Source organism: Aotus nancymaae, unplaced genomic scaffold, assembly GCF_030222135.1.
Source record: "Aotus nancymaae isolate 86718 unplaced genomic scaffold, 86718_ANA_hifiasm-v0.15.2.pri h1tg000033l, whole genome shotgun sequence".
Taxonomy (NCBI): domain Eukaryota; kingdom Metazoa; phylum Chordata; class Mammalia; order Primates; family Aotidae; genus Aotus; species Aotus nancymaae.
Genome location: NW_026988447.1, coordinates 52,179,008 through 52,197,447, shown reverse-complemented (window position 1 = coordinate 52,197,447; position 18,440 = coordinate 52,179,008). Strand labels below are relative to the sequence as shown.

At 35.1% G+C, this 18,440-nt stretch overlaps 1 protein-coding gene across 50 annotated transcripts in view; it reads left to right on the top strand.

Moving 5' to 3' along the window:
• The window catches only part of ANK2 (ankyrin 2), a 678,679-nt gene that overhangs the window by 604,030 nt on the left and 56,209 nt on the right, over positions 1-18,440 (top strand). For 29 of the 50 annotated variants that reach the window (XM_064383969.1, XM_064383979.1, XM_064383978.1 and 26 more), the window contains 3 exons: positions 1,858-2,002; positions 7,932-8,034; positions 8,750-8,853. In XM_064383969.1, coding sequence (XP_064240039.1) covers positions 1,858-2,002; positions 7,932-8,034; positions 8,750-8,853 — 352 coding nt within the window. Of the gene's footprint in view, positions 1-1,857; positions 2,003-7,931; positions 8,035-8,749; positions 8,854-13,673; positions 13,710-18,440 lie in introns of all 50 variants that reach the window. The other 21 variants (XM_064383973.1, XM_064383964.1, XM_012473884.2 and 18 more) reach the window with 2 other exon arrangements.

The window sequence follows — 18,440 nt, the reverse complement described above, 5'->3', positions numbered from 1 at the left end:
CTAGCGGCTGCCTTAGGCAGATAGCATCATAACAAAACCATCAAAATGCGCAAAATAAAGGAGAATGTAAAGGACATTCATTCGTGAACTCTCAGTGTAATCAGAGGTGGTTTGTTGTTGTTGTTGAGACAGGATCTCATTCTGTTGCCCAGGCTGGAGTGCAATGGTGCAATCATGGCTCACTGTAGCCTCGACCTCCTGGGCTCAAGCAATTCTCCCACTTTAGCCTCCCAAGTAGTTGGGAATATAGGCACAAGCCACCATGACCAGCTAATTGTTTTAAATTTTTAGTAGAGACAAGGTCTAGGTGTTGCCCAGGCTGGTTTCAAACTCATGAGCTGAAGTGATTCTCCTGCCTCACCCTCCCAAAGTGCCGGGATTACAGGTGTGAACCACTGTACCTGGCCAATCAGAGGTTTTTAATTTTTGACTTGTCATCAGAGTCATAAAATTTTGATATATTTGATTAAAAATATACTCTTCAAATGTCTTTCCATCTTCTAACAAGATTCCATTTACACAGGAGGGGAAGGCTAGGTTCCTGTAGTTCATTTGCATGCTCTACCTGATCACACGCTGTGCCCTGCTCCTTCAGATGTGGAGTCACTCCAGCTAGACTTCTTTTATCTTTATCTTTCTCACCTTTTCTTTTTCATCCTTAAAAACCTTCCTCACCTACCAAGGTATAACAAGAGTGAAAGATAGATGGGAGAAATAAGAAAACTTGAAATGTAGGCCCTATTTTATTAAAGGGCTTTGAGGATTTTTAAGAACCAAGAAGTTAAAGCTTATTTGAGTTATATTTATTCCCTGTGACCATCTTGGCTGCTGAGAGACAGCAGTGAGAACTGGCAAATTAGGAGAAGCAAGATGAAATGCAAAAGCCGACTTTGAGGAAGGATGGGATGCCCGAATCTGAGTAGTATTCAGAATTTGGTGCTGGAATTTTTGGGAGTAGGGATGGAGTAGGAGAGTGGGGGAAATAAAGAGAGAGTATATAAGCAGAATTTTGTTTATTATTATTATTATTATTTTGTGTTTTTTGAGACGAGTCTCTTTCTGTTGCCCAGGCTGGAGTGCAGTGACACAATCTTGGCTCACTACCTTCACCTCCTGAGTTCAAGCAATTCTCCTGCCTCAGCCTCCCAAGTAGCTGGGACTACAGGCACATACGACTGTACCCAGCTAATTTCTGTATTTTTAGTAGAGACAGGGTTTCACCAGATTGGTCAGGTTGGTCTCGAGTCCTGACCTCAGGTGATCCACCTGCCTCAGCCTCTCAAAGTGCTGGGATTACAGGCGTGAGCCACTGTGCCCAGCCAACTTTTGGTTTTTAAATAATCTTTTCGGCTTTTTCACACAAGGGATCCATAATGTGCAGCTTGCATTGTGCTTGTATTATGTGACAGATTCTGTATTCAAACATTCCCTTCACTTTTTCATGAATAAGAATAGATGTAGTCTTCTGAAATGTTGATAAAACCCAAATTTTTTTTCTGGAAGTAATGTAGGCTTAATCCTAAAGCAGATTATGCCTATGTTTTGGTAAATCTATAGTTAGAATTCATCTTAGAAGTTTTTTCTCCCAGAAGTAAACAACGAGTGGTATCTAAACTTAAAAGAATTAAAAATCAAGTGATTACTTTTTCTTGGCAAGTAGTAAGAAAATGAATCAAATATTGTATCTCTAAGTTTTAACAGTGTATAGTTGTTTGCTGGTGTTCTGTGTTCTAGTGTGCAGTGCAGTTTCATCGATGTCAAGGCAATGATGTTGGTGCATTTCACGATCATGATTATATTTTGTAGTTGATATTACATTCAACAAATAATCCTCCTTCTTCCTCTGATTGTTTCAAGGTGATGACACAATGACAGGTGACGGGGGAGAATACCTTAGGCCTGAGGACCTAAAAGAACTGGGTGATGACTCACTACCCAGCAGTCAGTTCCTGGATGGTATGAATTACCTGCGATACAGCTTGGAGGGAGGACGATCTGACAGGTATCTCATAAAGCTTATACTTGATATCAGCCAGAAGTATCTGCAACATATTTTTATGATGATGATAAAAATGTAGATGCAATTATTGAGCACTTAATAGGTACCTTGTTAATCTCAGAAGTTAGCATGCTATGTTATTCCATTCTCTAACAACTTTAAGACATGCCAATTTTAAAGAAAAGAAAACTAAGGCCTAGGAATATAAAATAACTTGACAAAATCAAACAACTAGTAAGAAGCAAACCCATCACAAATAGGAACTCTCATCGCTTAAATGTGGTGTTTTTCATCACTGGCCACTTTTTCCTCAAAAGGGCAATTTTGCCTTACAGACATTCTTACTGAGCGGTATCACAGACACTTTGAATATTCTCCCACCCCTGCTTTTTTGTTAGTAACATAATTTCTCTGAATAAAGTATGTGGTGAGGCTGAATTAAAAAGAAATACATTCAGAATAAAACTACCTGGAACTGACTTTTTCATGAAAAAGAATCCGAACAGAATCTCACGAGAGCCTGGGTACAAGAGAAAATTGGAGCAAAATCTGAGGGAGCTCAGCGTTAATAGACAAATCTGGGAGGTTTATATGATATTCTGAGATATATGATCAGTGTTACTTTTTGTTATTATTAACTAGTACTACTGGCACTTGTTATTCTTTGACACGTTAGGTAATAACATTCTGTGGTTCCTCATGGAAAGTATGACTAATAAGTGAGGCCATGAGTATGGATGTCATAGCTAGGCACAGTGGCATGTACCTGTAGTCTCAGCTACTTGGGAGACTGAGGTTGGAGGATCACTTGAGCCCTAGAATTTAAGTGCAGCCTGGGCAGCATAGCAAGACACTGTCTCACTGTCTCTTAAGACAAAAAATAGAGTCAGTTTGTCCATGTAGTATAATGTGTTCTGCTAATCAACAATCTCAGGTTTATAGTTTTAAAGTTGGCTCCATTGTAAACTATTTGATGAATATCCAGCATACTTAGAGTCTAAGAAATAAATATCTTAAAGAGTAATAGAGTCTAAGTGCATAATGAGCAAAAACAAACTTTTCTTGGGCTTTTTCCTTGAGCACCAATGCCCCCTTCCACTATCTTTTTTTTTTCTTTAGCAAGATAGGCTTGCTACTTCATAGCCTAATGGGATGGGAAAAGGTATAGGCTAGTGGTACACATAGAGGGCCACCGAAGCCCTGAGGCTCTAGGTTACTGGAAAAGATGAAACCAAACTGAGACCAAATGATGAGTAATAATGGTGAGGAAAGGTGTTGAGCAAAGGCTCGTAGGGTGTGTAAGAGAAAAGGGAGTGCAGTGTTGCTGGAGCGTAAGTGTGGAGGATGGGGAATTATATTTGCATAGTGGGTGAATCCTTCTGCCAGTGAGAAAGAGGATGAATTTTAAAGGAGAGTTTCAAAGAGCTAAACCTGGAGACTGCAACCATTCTGAGAAGCAATTGTGCGTGTATTAACTGCAGGTGCCGTGAGAGGACTTGCACTCTAACCTTGGTGAGAGTCATGGAGAGAATTTCAGAAATAAAACATTTGAAAGTTTTTTGAGACATGTCTAGGAGGCAAAACTAGTCAGATTTAATGATGAATTTCCTGAGTTAGGTGAAGAAGGGAAGGAGATTAAATTGACACCTTGGCTTCAATAACTCAGATAAAGAGTGTTCCCAGAAGGAGAAGCCCCTCTGGAAGTAGGAATAGAAGGGACTGGTGTTCCATAAGCCCTCTTGATACATTGATAGATTTGTACCTTATACTCTGTGATTCTTAAAAGATTTCAAATTTGAATAGAATGTAATGTTTATGGCATTGCACAAATTGATGGTAATCTGTGACTAGTCATACTACTGTCAACCATAAAGCTTCTATTTTTTACATGGTCTTCCTTATTAAGAATAAGTACTTGATTTGACCTATTTCTCTCCTTTCAAACTACTTAGGTTGAGGAAGAATTTAGAATAATACTTTCTATAAAACAGAATGGATGGGTCGAATGCTTCTACTTAAATTCAATACTTTTCAGCACATAAGGTCAGGGGACATGAAACAAACAGACATACTGTGCTCTCCAGGTCTCCACTTGCATTTCTAGCTCACCAGATGTATTCACCATTTCCAAATCGGAATTGCAGGCAGCATCTCATTTCCATGGTCTTCTTCTTTTATTTTTAATTTTGCTTAGGCAATTCAATATAAGTTACTTGTTTTCAGTGACCATTTTTTTCTTTGCATTATGTCTTTATTTGAATTGCTTTCACTAGTACCATGCCCAGGTAGGTATTAACAGAGCATGGAAACAAGCCCTTCCTGGATTTATCCACATTTCCCTGCTCACTGCTCAACCTGTGTGTGTGTGTGTGTTGCTGGGGGGTGCTTATATTCTAGAATTATGGATTTATTCTAAAATGAAGATTTTTATATATTAAAATGAATAGCTGAGCTAGAAGAGGTGGATATATTATTAAAATGAAAATCAGTGACATGACCCAGGTATGGCTTTGTGTCAACTATCACAGCTCCACCTCGTGGCTGATAACACATTAGCATGGCTTCTCCTAAACAACCCCAATTAGCCTATGTGTAGTTGGAGAAGATAGAAAAAATAACCTGATACCTAAAATATACATAGATATGGAAGAATACAAATGCATACAATTTAATGCAAATTAAATACAAATATCACCAAGTTATGATTAGTGGATTTTATGTCTGTTTCATTTTATTGTTGCTTACAAATTAAAAATGCTTTCCAAATTCAATATAAAATGCTAAATGACAATGAACCACAGAAACTTCTTCAAGTTTTAAAACAAATTCATTGAAAATTTTGGATTTCTACTTGTTCAATAAAGTTTGCAACTCCACTAATTGAATGTTTAATAAATATTACAGTTTACCAAGATAGTAATTATTATACTTTTCAATAAAATTACACTTTCCTGCCATCTATTTGTTCAGAAAGCAGTTGTACCATAGCCCAATAAAAGTATAAATTAAGACCATAGCAAAACCCCTATCACATCCCCTAGCTGAACAGCAAATAAAACTTTACACTTCTATGGCTATGTTATTATACATTTATTAACTGAATAGCAGAACCATTGACTTAATGAAAAATTGGTAACTGTATTGGAAAATATTTAAACTTGTTTTTAATGTCTTAAATCAGAGTGAACAGTTTCTGACCCAAGGACTTAAATTATTCCAGACCTTTGTTGTGCTGGTTATATGATTTTAGTAAGAATAATTCTTCAGTTATATTATTTTAGAGAGAATATTCTTTTAGAGAGAATAATTTCTCTGCTGTTGGAATAGTCTGTTTTTATTTCATTTAAGTAGATTATATGACATCATTTTTTTCAAAAGCAGTTAGAAACCATAAACATTGATTAAACAACCAATTAATATTTCAGAAAGCAGTAAGTAGAGGAAGTTAAAATAAAACTCAGAGAAAGGCAGAGACACTCTGATATATGATTTTGGTTTATTCATTCTTGCTTCCTCTCTCTGTCCAACTTTTCTCACTTTCTGTGTACATATCCTCATATCGTTCTCTCTCTAATCAATCTTTTGTGGTCAGATGTCACTTTGTTTCCTTCTTTCTCTTCTTATCCCTCTGTATTTCTTTCTTGTTGGGGTTTTAGAAAAGACAAAAATCACCAGCACCTCTCTGTTCCTCTCAGTACAAAACCAATTTAGAGAAAGACTCAGGTATCAACTAAATGGATATCAAAATTTCACTTTTATGACTGATACACTGATTGCAAAGTGTGGCTTTATTTTGTAGCCCAATGGGCTCTTTAATAACACATTCCTGAAATAGACAGACTTGTCTACTTAGCCATAGTCACTCCCTGAGAGTGGCAGTTGAGACTTCATTCATTCATTCAAAGTTTAGACATTTGCAATCTGGCAGCCACATCACAAGGTTTTATTTGAGGTACCATTATTTACCATTCAGTTTGTTCTCATTCAAGCTAAATTTCCATTTTCCCTTTTGAGACCAGTGTTTCTGCTATTCCAGAAGATGGTTGAGTCCATAGACAAGTCGTATTGGAAATAGAAGAGGTTGGCTCCTCTACTATTTTCCCTTCCTTGGCCAATTTCAAAACAAAATAAAGGTAAATAGAATTTAAGAGTTGCTGATCTAGTGCACCTGGTACAAAACACATCCAAGTGAATCTTAGCTATCTTTTTCATTTACAGCAGGAAAGAATTCATCCATTCCACCAACTGAGACAGACTTTTGCCAAGATTAACCTTTTTCCCAATAATTTAATTTCCCATCAAAAGCTAAATGTAAAACCAGCTATAATACAAATAGCCTCCAATTGCTGGAGCTAAAACTCTTGTTGATGAAATTATTAAGGCTCTGTCAAGAGCCTCAATCTTCTCCAAGAGCCTAATAACATAAAATAGCTAATTATCAAGTTATATTTAGATTTTGTTTTATAATAAACACAGATTTATGTATGTGTAAACACATAGGATCAGACAATCAACTCCTTTTATTCATGTCACTTACCCTTTAAGACTTTTTTTTGGAATATACCTACATGTAAAGTATGAAGGAGGAGGTCCTGGATTACTATGAATTACCTACAAAGTGATGATCCATCAAAGACAATTGATTCTGGCTATATTGACACCTCATACATATGATAGTACATGGCTTACAAAATTAAATATACTTGCAAAATGAAGATAGTTTCTACTAATAAATATGCTAATTTAACATTTAGTCCATAATTCTATAGTGCTTCATTAGCCAAACACCTACTAGCTAAAAGTAAATGAATGTTCGCTTCTATAAATATTGTGAAAGCTTGCATATCTCTTTTTTTCCCTTATGGGCTTTGGGCTAATATTTTGAACACAGATCTTTAATACTTGAACTATACTGTATAAGATATAGTTTATTTAAGATATCAATCTGTCCTTTGAGTTTACAAATTGATTTAAAAGGAATGAGCTTGCATCTATGCAAATGTCAAGTTTTACCTATTACATTTGAGTATGTAATTTAGAACTTCAAAATTCAGACTTTTCAAAAATGTAATGCACGGTTTATCAAGGCCTAAATCCCATTTTGAAGCAAAACCTCACTTTTGGTCCGTGGCCATTGGCAATTTGTCTTTGTGCTGTCAGGTGTGTCTGTGTTCTGGGCTGGAGCTTAGAAACGGTTTCTTGTGCTCATGCATCTCATCACCACGGCAACCAACACTCTGGTGCTTCACTCACCACATACAGGACATGCACAGGGGACAGTGCTCTCGTTTGAAATAATAGCATTGTTGGAGTCACCAGAGACAAACAAGAGGAACTTCACTTCCGCAGGAAGCATGCTTCTGGCCACAGTCCATTTCACTCTGTACCTTCCAGGGGAATGCACCAACATTCAGTCATTCACAGTTCAAAGAGGAGGAGAAAGAGGCATGGAGAGAAAATGGAAACTAATGAGTGAAAATGAAACTGGGCTTTCATTTTGTTCTTCTCTCTGAGGGCTGTCTACTTTCCTCCTAATATTTTTCTTAGTTGCAGGGAGATTAACATTTAGCACAGATTTAAGCAATCTATCCTGGAATTATTTCCTGTGAGAATTTCTTGTACTGGCAGTAATAAACTACAGTTGCTGGTTTCAAACATTTCTGAGAAGAAAATGAATCAGATTAGGAGTATCAAATTTTAACTTCTGGATTCTCTTGTGCTCTTGCCATTGAGCGGTAGGAACCTGTCAAAGGATGTGTTAGTTTAGCTGTTGAACAAAAAGGTAGGACAACACAGAGACTTGTGTACCCCTGGAAGTTGCGCTGTTAGCTAATAGCACGCTTTTTTCACTCTCCTGCTCGGCTCATCATTTTGTCATCCCAACCCTACTACCGCTGTTGGTATATACCATGGCCTCCTGCCCACCTACCAGCCTTCGATCCTTCAGTTCCGACAGGTCTCACACTCTGAGCCATGCCTCCTACCTGAGGGACAGTGCTGTGATGGACGACTCAGTTGTGATTCCCAGTCACCAGGTACGTGACATTTTGTCTTCATGTCTTTGCTGTCTTGAGAGCTTTTTAACATTATCAGATGCTAGAAATGTCCTGAGAAAGTTTTTAATTCTCCCCAATATCATTCTTAATTTGGTTGACAAGCTAGGATAAGAGATTTGAGGGTTTTCCTAAAACATGAAAAATGTTCACTAGTTGTTTTCCAATGAGCAGTGTTTTTCTAAAAAAGCATACTGCTTATTTCTTCGGCTGTACTGAATTCTTCTGTGGAGATTATATATAAACGTTATTTTTTTAAAAACATAAAATCTTCATTAAAGGAAAAAGTGAGGTTGGATGCATTTAAGGTATAGGATGAATGCTACAGGTTAAGTTATATCTTTCAATATTTAAAATTGTTAGCTATGAGAAAGGCTTAAAGTTTATTTTGGAATATTTTAATTTTAGTTATGGTTTTATCACTTTTGGTGGATTGGGTACAGGGAAATAGATGGATACCTACTCTCTTCAAAGGCAGTTACACAAATGTAATCTTATATAATCTATTTAATAATGCAATTCAGAAGAGAATGCATTTTAAAAGATTCATTGTAAATAATACATTGGTCTTATATTTTTTAATGAAAATTTTTCTAGGTAATACCACTTTCCAGTGACGCCACTTTTTACATTTCATTATATTTTACTTTAATTGAAGCAAAGTGTTTTTATTCAATCCAGTGTTCTTTGTGTTTAGGTGTCAGCTCTAGCCAAGGAGGCAGAAAGGAATTCTTATCGCCTAAGCTGGGGCACTGAGAACTTAGACAACGTGGCTCTTTCTTCTAGTCCTATTCATTCAGGGTGAGTAAATCAATATTATGTATCCCGATCAAGAGGTAAAAAGAGATGGGAGTGAAAATAACAGCTTTGTCCAGTAGCTTTAGCTGGTGGCTAGCTTTACAGTGGAGGTGTCGTTTGTTTAAACTTGTAAATAACATTGCTTTATCCAACATAAACTCTATATCTACACCAACAAACCAGCAAAAAAAGGTTGAATTCAGCATTAAAAAACTGACTATTCTTTTAAAACAACTAGTAGAATGCATCAAACAGCTTGCTACCTAACTGGAATGTACTGGTGGGCTTCCTACTATTCACGTACTATCTTTAAGACACCTTAAAAAGAGGAGCTGAATCATTTGATTTCCAGAAAGTTTCTATTTATTAGGATTAGCTGATTGGTTCCATGAAATAAATGCCTTTCTCAGATGTTAATGCATTTAAAATAACGTTACAGTAGCTTGAATCACACAAATGTATAGAGGAGTTTATATAGTATTTGAAGTAGGGATATAAACAAAAAGGGAAATTTGAATGCAACCAGTCAGGTTCTCAGTCATCTTCTTAGTCATTCAGAGAGTATACACACCAGTGTTGAAGTAATGCTGCCTGTTTTTATTAACTCATTAAAAAATAGGAGTTTGAGTCATACTTTCAAACATACTTAAGGTTGTTCTTAAGGTGTTCAGTTGTGTAGAATATAAATTCCTTTAGGAGTTTTAAATTGTAAAACTCTTCCAATTTTTTTCCTTACATATTAGTAGTTTCCAATAATATAGTAAAATCATAATTATATGTAAAATTTCTATTTTTATTTATTTTTAAAGCTCTATTTATATTATATATATCAGAATGTAATACTTTTGTTTTAATTATTGTCCCCAAATCCTAATCCATAAATCCCAGAACTATTTTGAAAAGTAGATCTTTTCTTATTTTTATTATTCTAAAATATTCTCCTTTCAGGAAAGAGTTCAAGATATTTTAGTTAAACATTTTAGACTTCTTCAGCTAATCTACTAAGTAAAAGTTTATACAATAATATTAGTTATATACTTACTGAAAACAATCCTAATACTCTTTTCCTTGTTAAATAAGTAGAGGGTAGTTTCTGATGGAAGAGTTATTAATGAGAATAAAAGACACTTCATTCAAATTTACTTACTTATTTTTTTAAAAAAACAATAAATTACTTAAAAAGTATAACATTGCATTCTGCTAGTAAACTTCTTCACAATGATGAGTAAGAAGGAAAAGAGGCCTGGATGTAGAATATTGAAGGAACACAGATAAGACTCTAGAACCCTTAATAAGGTGTCTAAAATTCATACGCAGCCTACAAAGTGATAAGATGATTTTAGGTAAAATGTAATTGACTAATAATAACTGAATTTACAAAAGAGTCAGTGCATGGCAGTACTTCAGTTTTCAAAATGAATCATTTATACCTTAAAAAATGAACTTTTGAAAGAAGTTCTTTCATTAGTGAAAGGCAGCAAAATAGTCTAAATACCTCAATTATACCTCAATTGTGTACAACTAGGTACTATAAGTAATTATGGTGCATTACTTATAATGAACCAACAGCATCCAGTAGTTACAGATGAATTACTTGTTAAGACAAAGATCTTTAAATTCATAGTCTTCAATAAACCAGTTTTCCTGTGAATCTCAAGCATTTAATACTGACTCTGAATAATTCTCAACTTTAGCTGTGCATTAGAATCACCTAGGAGCTTTAAAAAATACTAGTGTCCGGGCCTCAACCCAGATCAATTATTTTAGAATCTCTGTTTTGGGGGACCTGGCATTGATATTGTCTACAAGCACCAATAGTACAGATGCTTTATATAAACTGTTAGGGAAAACTTTGCTTAATAAGGCTTTGGTTATTAGAGAGAGCTAGTTAATTAAGGTATACGTAGTTCTGGCAAATGTTCTTTACTTCTTCCATTCACTTAGGTATTCATTCTTCACACATTTGTGCAGTTCTACAAAGTACCTGACATTGTGCCAGGTACTAAGGAAAATAGCTAAGTAAAATCTAGCCCTTGCCTTTAGAAAACACACTATATGTTGTTATTTAAAGTTAGAAGACATTGAATCTGTAAAGAGAGGGAAACATGGTAGTTAAAAGTGTGCTTTGGAGTCAGACCTATCAGGATTAAATCCTGACACTAATAGTCATATATGACACCAGACCCAAGTTATATAAAAATCTCTGAGTTTCAGTTTCCTTATCTATAAGATGAGTATTACATTATCGATCCCATAGGTAAGCTTTAATAACTAAATGCTTTTTAAATAATTAGTACTAATAAGTGCTCAATAGATTATAGCTATCAGTATTTGTACAATCACCATACACATGTTCCAGATTTTCACAAATTGCATATCAGTTAAGCAAAATGTATTCTGACTCCTTTAAATGACGACATCAATGTGGTTCATTTTTCAATAGTAATGATTGACTTACTGTTATTTTTAATTAGGCAAATTATTCTCTATTAGTGTCTCTAGTGTTTGAACAAACACAATGCATTTGATGACTCTAATAGGATGGGTTATTGCTATTGAAAACTCAATGATTCTGGGTTTCCTGATATTTGAAAGCTACCGTGATATTAATGTATATGAGTAACACTCATCATACCATGTCATGTAGCAAGATTTTTTATAATTTTATTCATTATATACCAGGTTCCTAAGTAGTAGCTTTTATTTATTTTTGAAGAAGTTATTTTTAATTTAATTAATTGGGTGAATTCTTAAGCCACTTCAAGATCTACCCAAAATGTAAAGAAAAAAACCACACACACACACTTTTTTTTTTCTTTTGGAGATGAAGTCTTGCTCTGTCATCTAGATTGGTGTGTGGTGACTGATCTCAGCTCACTGTAACCTCCAACTCCTGGGTTCAAGCGATTCTCCTGCCTCAGCCTCCCAAGTAGCTGGGACTACAGGCGTGCACCACCATGCCCAGTTAATTTTTTGTATTTTTGGTAGAAACAGGGTTTTGCCCTGTTGGCAAGGCTGGTCTCAAACTCCTGACCTCAGGTGATCCGCCCGCCTTGGCCTTCCAAAATGCTGGGGTTACAGGTGTGAGCCACTGCGCCTAGCCAAAAAAAAGATAATTTGATAGAAGTCATAATAAAGTTAGTTTTTTATTCACATGCCACTGATTTGTACATATAATGTTCTCTTAAATTTAATGAAGGGATTTTAGATGAATAGAAGACACTGTTTCTACCAATAAGCAGTATTGGTGACTTTATGTGACCTCTACGTTATGTTTCCAGTGACTAATGTTCACGACTACAGGACAATAGGTATCAGTGATTTTAAAAATCTGTTCTGCTCAATAGACACAGCCAATATCTGGTGAAAGAAAGACTAGTATTTTCTGTTTATGTTAAATTGTTGTCTTCTGATTCACAATGACTCTAATCAACAGTCATTTCTAGTATCCCAGTCGTGATCATAACAACATAATCTTGGACAAGAATTTTAATCTTACAAATCTTTGTCATTTCATAAGTGCATTAGAAATTAGAAAATGCAAGTCACAATTCTTAGCAGTAGCTAGCTTTGTAAATCGTATTAAATATTGTTGTTCTGAAGGTCTTTAGTTTTTATAGTGTTTTAATTATAGTCAAATGCCAACAATTAAATGTCAATTCCTGCTATTGTGCTACACGATATTACATTAACTAGGGGTCTATAAGGTGATCTTTTAAAAAACTTTTTTCCATAAAAGCATGTTGAAGGCAATTTTGTTGTTTACCTAAAATTGCTCCAGAATAAAGTCTATTTTAAAAAACATCTTGAAGCTATTCTCTCAAACAATGGGATATTTGGAATGCAAGGAAGTTGAGGTTCTCACCTGACAACATTAATGTTTATCTAATATGTATGGCAGTTAAGTTAGTTGTTCATGTATTTCACAACACCCTAGAATTTTCTTTTAGCTACATAAAGGTGAATTCTTTTAGATGAAGAAAGTTGTTTCATAATAAGTAGCAAAACAAATGTTTTATAAGGTTGGATTTCTGCTCCATTAAGCCTGTATACTTTTGTCTGTCATTAGGGTTGAAAACACAAGAGAATCACGTGAAAACTTATGGAAGGTTTTACAGAAGAGCAGACTCATAGGTAGAAGAGGAGTAAAGGTAGAGCCATAATGTGGGATTACATATTATGACCAGTGAGGAGGACAGCAATCTCTAAAGCAGGAAATGAAGTATTGACAAAAATGAAGTATTGCAAGGCTTTGTTTGCAGTTTGTTTTTGCTACAATCTAGTGGGTAATTGGTATTACCTACCCTGCCTTATAGTTTACGCTACTGTTTGTCGTTGAAGCTATACTTTAAATGGTACCTTCTCTTTTTGCATTTCTTCTGTTATAGCTCAAAAGGTTATTATCATCATTTTTAAAGTATTAAATGTCTAAAATAAATGCTTTTGCATCAAAACCATGTCTACCAAATCAGAGACTTTATGTTTTTCATCATAATACCCCTTGATGTTTCCGTAGCTTCTTGGACACTCAGACTTTGTTAAGCACCCTCGCGGCCCAATGTTGACCAAGGTTACAAATCCATATCCAGGGATTTTGTAACATCCCCAATTCCCTAAACTGGGAGTTGCCACGAAGCCCCATACCTTGCTCTTCTCTCAGCATTTGAATAGAGCTATATCTCATTTGGATTTCCATTTGTTTTCAATGAATACTGTATTGGTGTAAAAATATGTATTTCAGTTGACAGTCATTTCTGATTTCCTTCCTTATATTTCAACTTTATCCGTTCCTTCTCTGTGCTAAAGTATCTATTCTGTTGCAGCCGCGCCTCTCCATGTCTTGATCGTGACAACAGCAGGTGAACTTCTGCATAATTCTTTATCGGAACATGTTGCCTATTCCTCTCCCCCTTTACCATCTCCTTCTGCGTATTCCTTGCCTCAGGATGCTTTAGTGTGAAGATACCTAGCCAAAGAGAGAGAAAGATTGATGTCCTCCCAATCGTGGCTATTGCTGAATTCCCCTTTCTCTGTGATGAGGAGAAAGTGGTCTTTTTAATTTCAGTGGAAATAAAGTGGGGCTGTCCCAGACTTAATGTGGTCCACCTGTCTTGGTCATGGGTCTCCACATCTCCAGCTTCTTTTGTGAGAAAAAGTGCTACATGGAGATGAAAAATGTTGTTCCCCACAATTATGCAAATTGGTTGAGCTATTTTAAGGTTTTATTAAAGGTTATGATTTTAAGTGACACTTAGCAGAGGGTTTTTTTTTGGTTGTAGTTCTGGGTTTTATTTTAAATACCATATTCTAGGTGAGGCAAAGGCTGCAAGTGTATTAATAGTGCATTTCCTTGCTAGTAGTGCTATAAATGCAACCTTTTGATATTTTAGAAATTGTATTATGGAATAACTCTAGTCAGTGTTCTAAAAATACCCATTATTCTGTTATTTATTTAAAGTTACTTTTAAAGGTTCCTGTTAGACTGCTAATTATAGTGTTTTTATTATACAGCCATCCATTATGGTACTACAGATTATCAGTCTACAAAAAAGACAGTTTGTATTTTTATTTTTGAAAACTTTTATGTACATTCTTATACTTTTTCTCAAATGCATGGCTATTGTCTTTCCATACACGACCACAGTGGTTGATAACGAATTGTTTGGTGATTTTAACAAATTTGAACCAATTTTTTCAAAGCCATTTCCAAGCAATTTTTCAGTTTGTAGAATTTGGAGGATTAGGAAGGAATTAAGGGAGTTAGAGAAGAGAAAGAGCTCATGTTATGGTTTTTCTCACGGTACCTCAGAAATCAGATTTAATCTGAGGCCCTCTTGCTATGTATATGAGGATCACTGAAGCACTCTGATGATTTTTTTTTCCTGTTCTTACAACTAACTCTGAATGCTGCAATCTCCTTCCCATTCCCATCCCATGGCCCTTGATGACTTAAAAATAAAACTAAAGGAGTAGTAACTTTGGAGGTAGAGGATGTCGTCCTCAAAAGACTGGATCATGATTTTCTGCTGCCTCCTCTGAAGCATGTACTGTTTAGTTAATCAAATTGTGTATTTGTAGGCAAGTCATCTGCATAATAATGGTTGCTTTTGCTTTTATTCTTTTTAAATTGTGATAACATTGTATCTCACAATTTAGAAAATTTCAACAAGAGTTTCTACTTTGCATGATTGCTGAATTTCATTTGGAGAGTAAGAGATGCAATTAAAGCTGAGTGTTAAATGATATTTTTTGTCTGTTCAATCTTAAGTCAATGTTTAGTGCAGCGTGTGTACACAATTTCTGCAGAACAGCTGTTTTAACCATAAAGCAAAAATAATATATATTTCTTGAAGTAATAGCAGTTTATTTTCCAATTAGGAATTTTTTCAGAGCATCTGAAATATTTAAGTAGGTTTCCTAACCTACTTAACAGTAAACTGTGCATAGAATTTTAATACTGGAAGGCAACTTAGAGTCTATTTAGTAGAAGTCTCCCATTTTATGGATAAGAAAACTGAAACCTAAAGACGTTAAGTGACTTCCCTGAGGTTACAATATTAATTCAAGACAGAGATATATCTAGATCCAGGGAAGAGCATGGTACTTGCTGCATTTTCCTGTGCTTTGTGATAATAGTATGTTTTATATTTTTATTTAAGCAGTAAATTTGATAAACTAATACAAACTTCATCATCATATTAAAACCACTTAGCATAGTTCCAGGTTCACTGTACGTACTCAATAAAGGTTAGTTTCTCCATTTATTTTTCAAGTGGTGTGTATTATGTTATTTTTAAGATATTTAAAATATGTAAAATCCTATGAGTGTAGAGAAAGGAAAATGAGGGGAATAATCATTTATTCAATTCTGTACGCTTTACCCACACAAGATTTAATTCTCACCATAACCTTAAGTGGTAACAATGTTATTTTTCATTGGCAGGTGAGGCTTCAATCTTAAAGCTCATAGATGACAGGCAGAGTCATCAATCCATATTACCACCTCCTCTAAACATAGTTAATTATATGTTTTTACTTTAATTATCTTCATCTTTAGATGTTTAAAAGGATTATCGTGTCCCATTTTTAATCTCCTGCAAACATGAGAAAAATCATATTGATTCAGTCAACTCTAGTATGTGAACCACTCACTGCATGACTCATACCTTCTAACCTTTCACATTTTCCTGTGGTACATAAAAGTACATTTGCTTGCAATTTGTTTTGCACTTATTTGCGGTTGTTTGCTACATGGTAGAATACCTGTCTCCTAACTCTTACCTGTCCAAATAGTGACACTTTTGGATATTCTGATATTTTTAATGAAAATGCTCAAATGCTTACCCAATTTTATATTATCAACTATTGGGATTAACATATGAGCATACTGACTATTGTCAATAGACTTTTCATAAGCACCTAGCTATAAACTTGAGTTATTTTTCCTATTCTTTCTTAAATAAAAGACTTCTTTTATTATACAATTCTCTAAATTCAGCATTTTTATCAGTTATTTGGCAATTACATTATTTGAGTCCAATTTGTTTATTTTCTTGCTAGATTTTTAAACATTTTTACTCATTTTGACTATTAATATTTAGCTTTGTTTATATCTTCCAATATTTTTGTTTCTTTCTTGACATCTTTCTGTTTTACTTGTCTTCTCTCTCTTTTTCTCTTCTAAAGAAAATTTCCTCACTACAGCTTGGTGGGTTTTTTTTTTTTTTCTTTTGGTTTGTGTCTCTTCTTTTAGTTACATGATAAAAACACAAAGTCTTATTTTCTTTAAAAATTTAATTTAGGCCAGGTATGGTGGCTCATACCTGTAATCCCAGCACTCTGGAAGTCCAAGGTAGGAGGATTGCTTGAGCCCAGGAGTTCAAAAACCAGCCTGAGCAACATAGGGAGACCCCATCTCTGAAAAAAAAATCAGCCAGGTGTGGTGATGCTGCCTGTATTCCCAGCTACTCAGGAGGCTGACATGGGAGGATTGCTTGAGCCCAGAAGGTTGAGGTTATAGGATGCTATGACAGCACCATTAAACTCCAGCCTGGGTAATAGAGCAAGACCCTATCTTAAGGAAAAAAATTTTTTTCTCTGAATTATGCATATTGGGACCTGAATTTTTTCAGTTTGCTTTGGATTTTTGTGGAATACTTAAATATTACTTTCCAGATCTACCATGACACAGAGATACTTTTAGGTAAATTTATCTGCTTGCAGCTTCAGGCTTTAAGTGCTTTTATTTTGATTTTCCCATCTTTGGTCTTTCTTCATATAATCTTCACTTCTATTAAGATTGTTTATTTTATTAAGATTGTTTATTTTTTTAAATTCAGACTTCTGGTTTTTGCTTACTCTCATTTTCTACTAATTCTCTATCAAAGGAAATAAATTTATTAGGTCTCTCCATTTACATTAGAGCAGGAATAAGACTGTAGAAGAATATTTAACGTTAAGAATAGTCGTTCTCAACTGCTTTCCTACATCTGAATATAGTGTTTTGAATGACTTCTGACTGCTCTGACTGTCCAGAGACTAAAGAATTAAATTTTCTCCTACATGACCCTTAGACATAAATATATACAGCTCCTCACATCTTGCCCTTTTCACTCTGCCGTACACTCGCTTATTCAACAGTTATTTATTGACTACCTACTAAGTACTCCATCTACACTGTGCTGGGCTCTAGAGGACACAGGAATAAATATGGAGAAAATGCTCACTGTCATTATGGCACTTTTATGGCTCCTATGTGTGGACTTAGCCATTTCTCAGTGACCAGGCTGAGCAATGATGAAACCATCATGTGATGTCTGGGGCTTAGACCATGGACTTTTTGGCAGCAGCTGCTGTGTCTTTCCTTTCTGTATCCTCAGTTCCCAGCAGGGCACTTGACACTTAATAGGAGGGCAACAAATGTTGCATGAAAAGGAGCATAGAAATAGAAATATAGAGCAAGTGAGAACAAAAAGAGGGTTTCAAGAGAAACAGTCAGTGACACAATCAGGGCAAGTAATCTAACCTGTAGTTGCTTAAACAAGGACTTAGCTACTTCAATGCACTCTTTAGAGAATGGGCCACCATAAGATACTCTACTTCTTCTATGGAGGCTCTGTGTTATATAGGCCATAAGCCGTCACCGCAATAAATGTAGTGGAGAGGTTATAGCTTACAACATGAGTGTAGAAACTTCTTAAATGCCTTCAAGGGTATAAACAGTACTGAGGATTGATAACATTAAGCAGATATAATAATTCCTTACTAGTTTGAGTTCCTGTCTGTGCACCAATGGAGGCAGTAACCAAAAGATGAAGAAAAAAAAAAAGGAAATATTAATCTTAATTATCAGTGAGTCAAAAATATTACTGAATTTGGAAGCAGCACCAGTTGAAACTTGTCACTTTTTGCTACCTTTTTTTTTTTTTTACAATAATCAACCTAAGTAGCCTACTCAAATAAAAACAGTAAAATGGAAAGGAAAACTTTATATCCATCTAGAAGTGTTACCAGTATTTTCATTCTTTTGAGCAACAAATAGTTCATGTAAAAGTCAAATAAAAAAGAAAATTTTAAAGAATTCATACTTG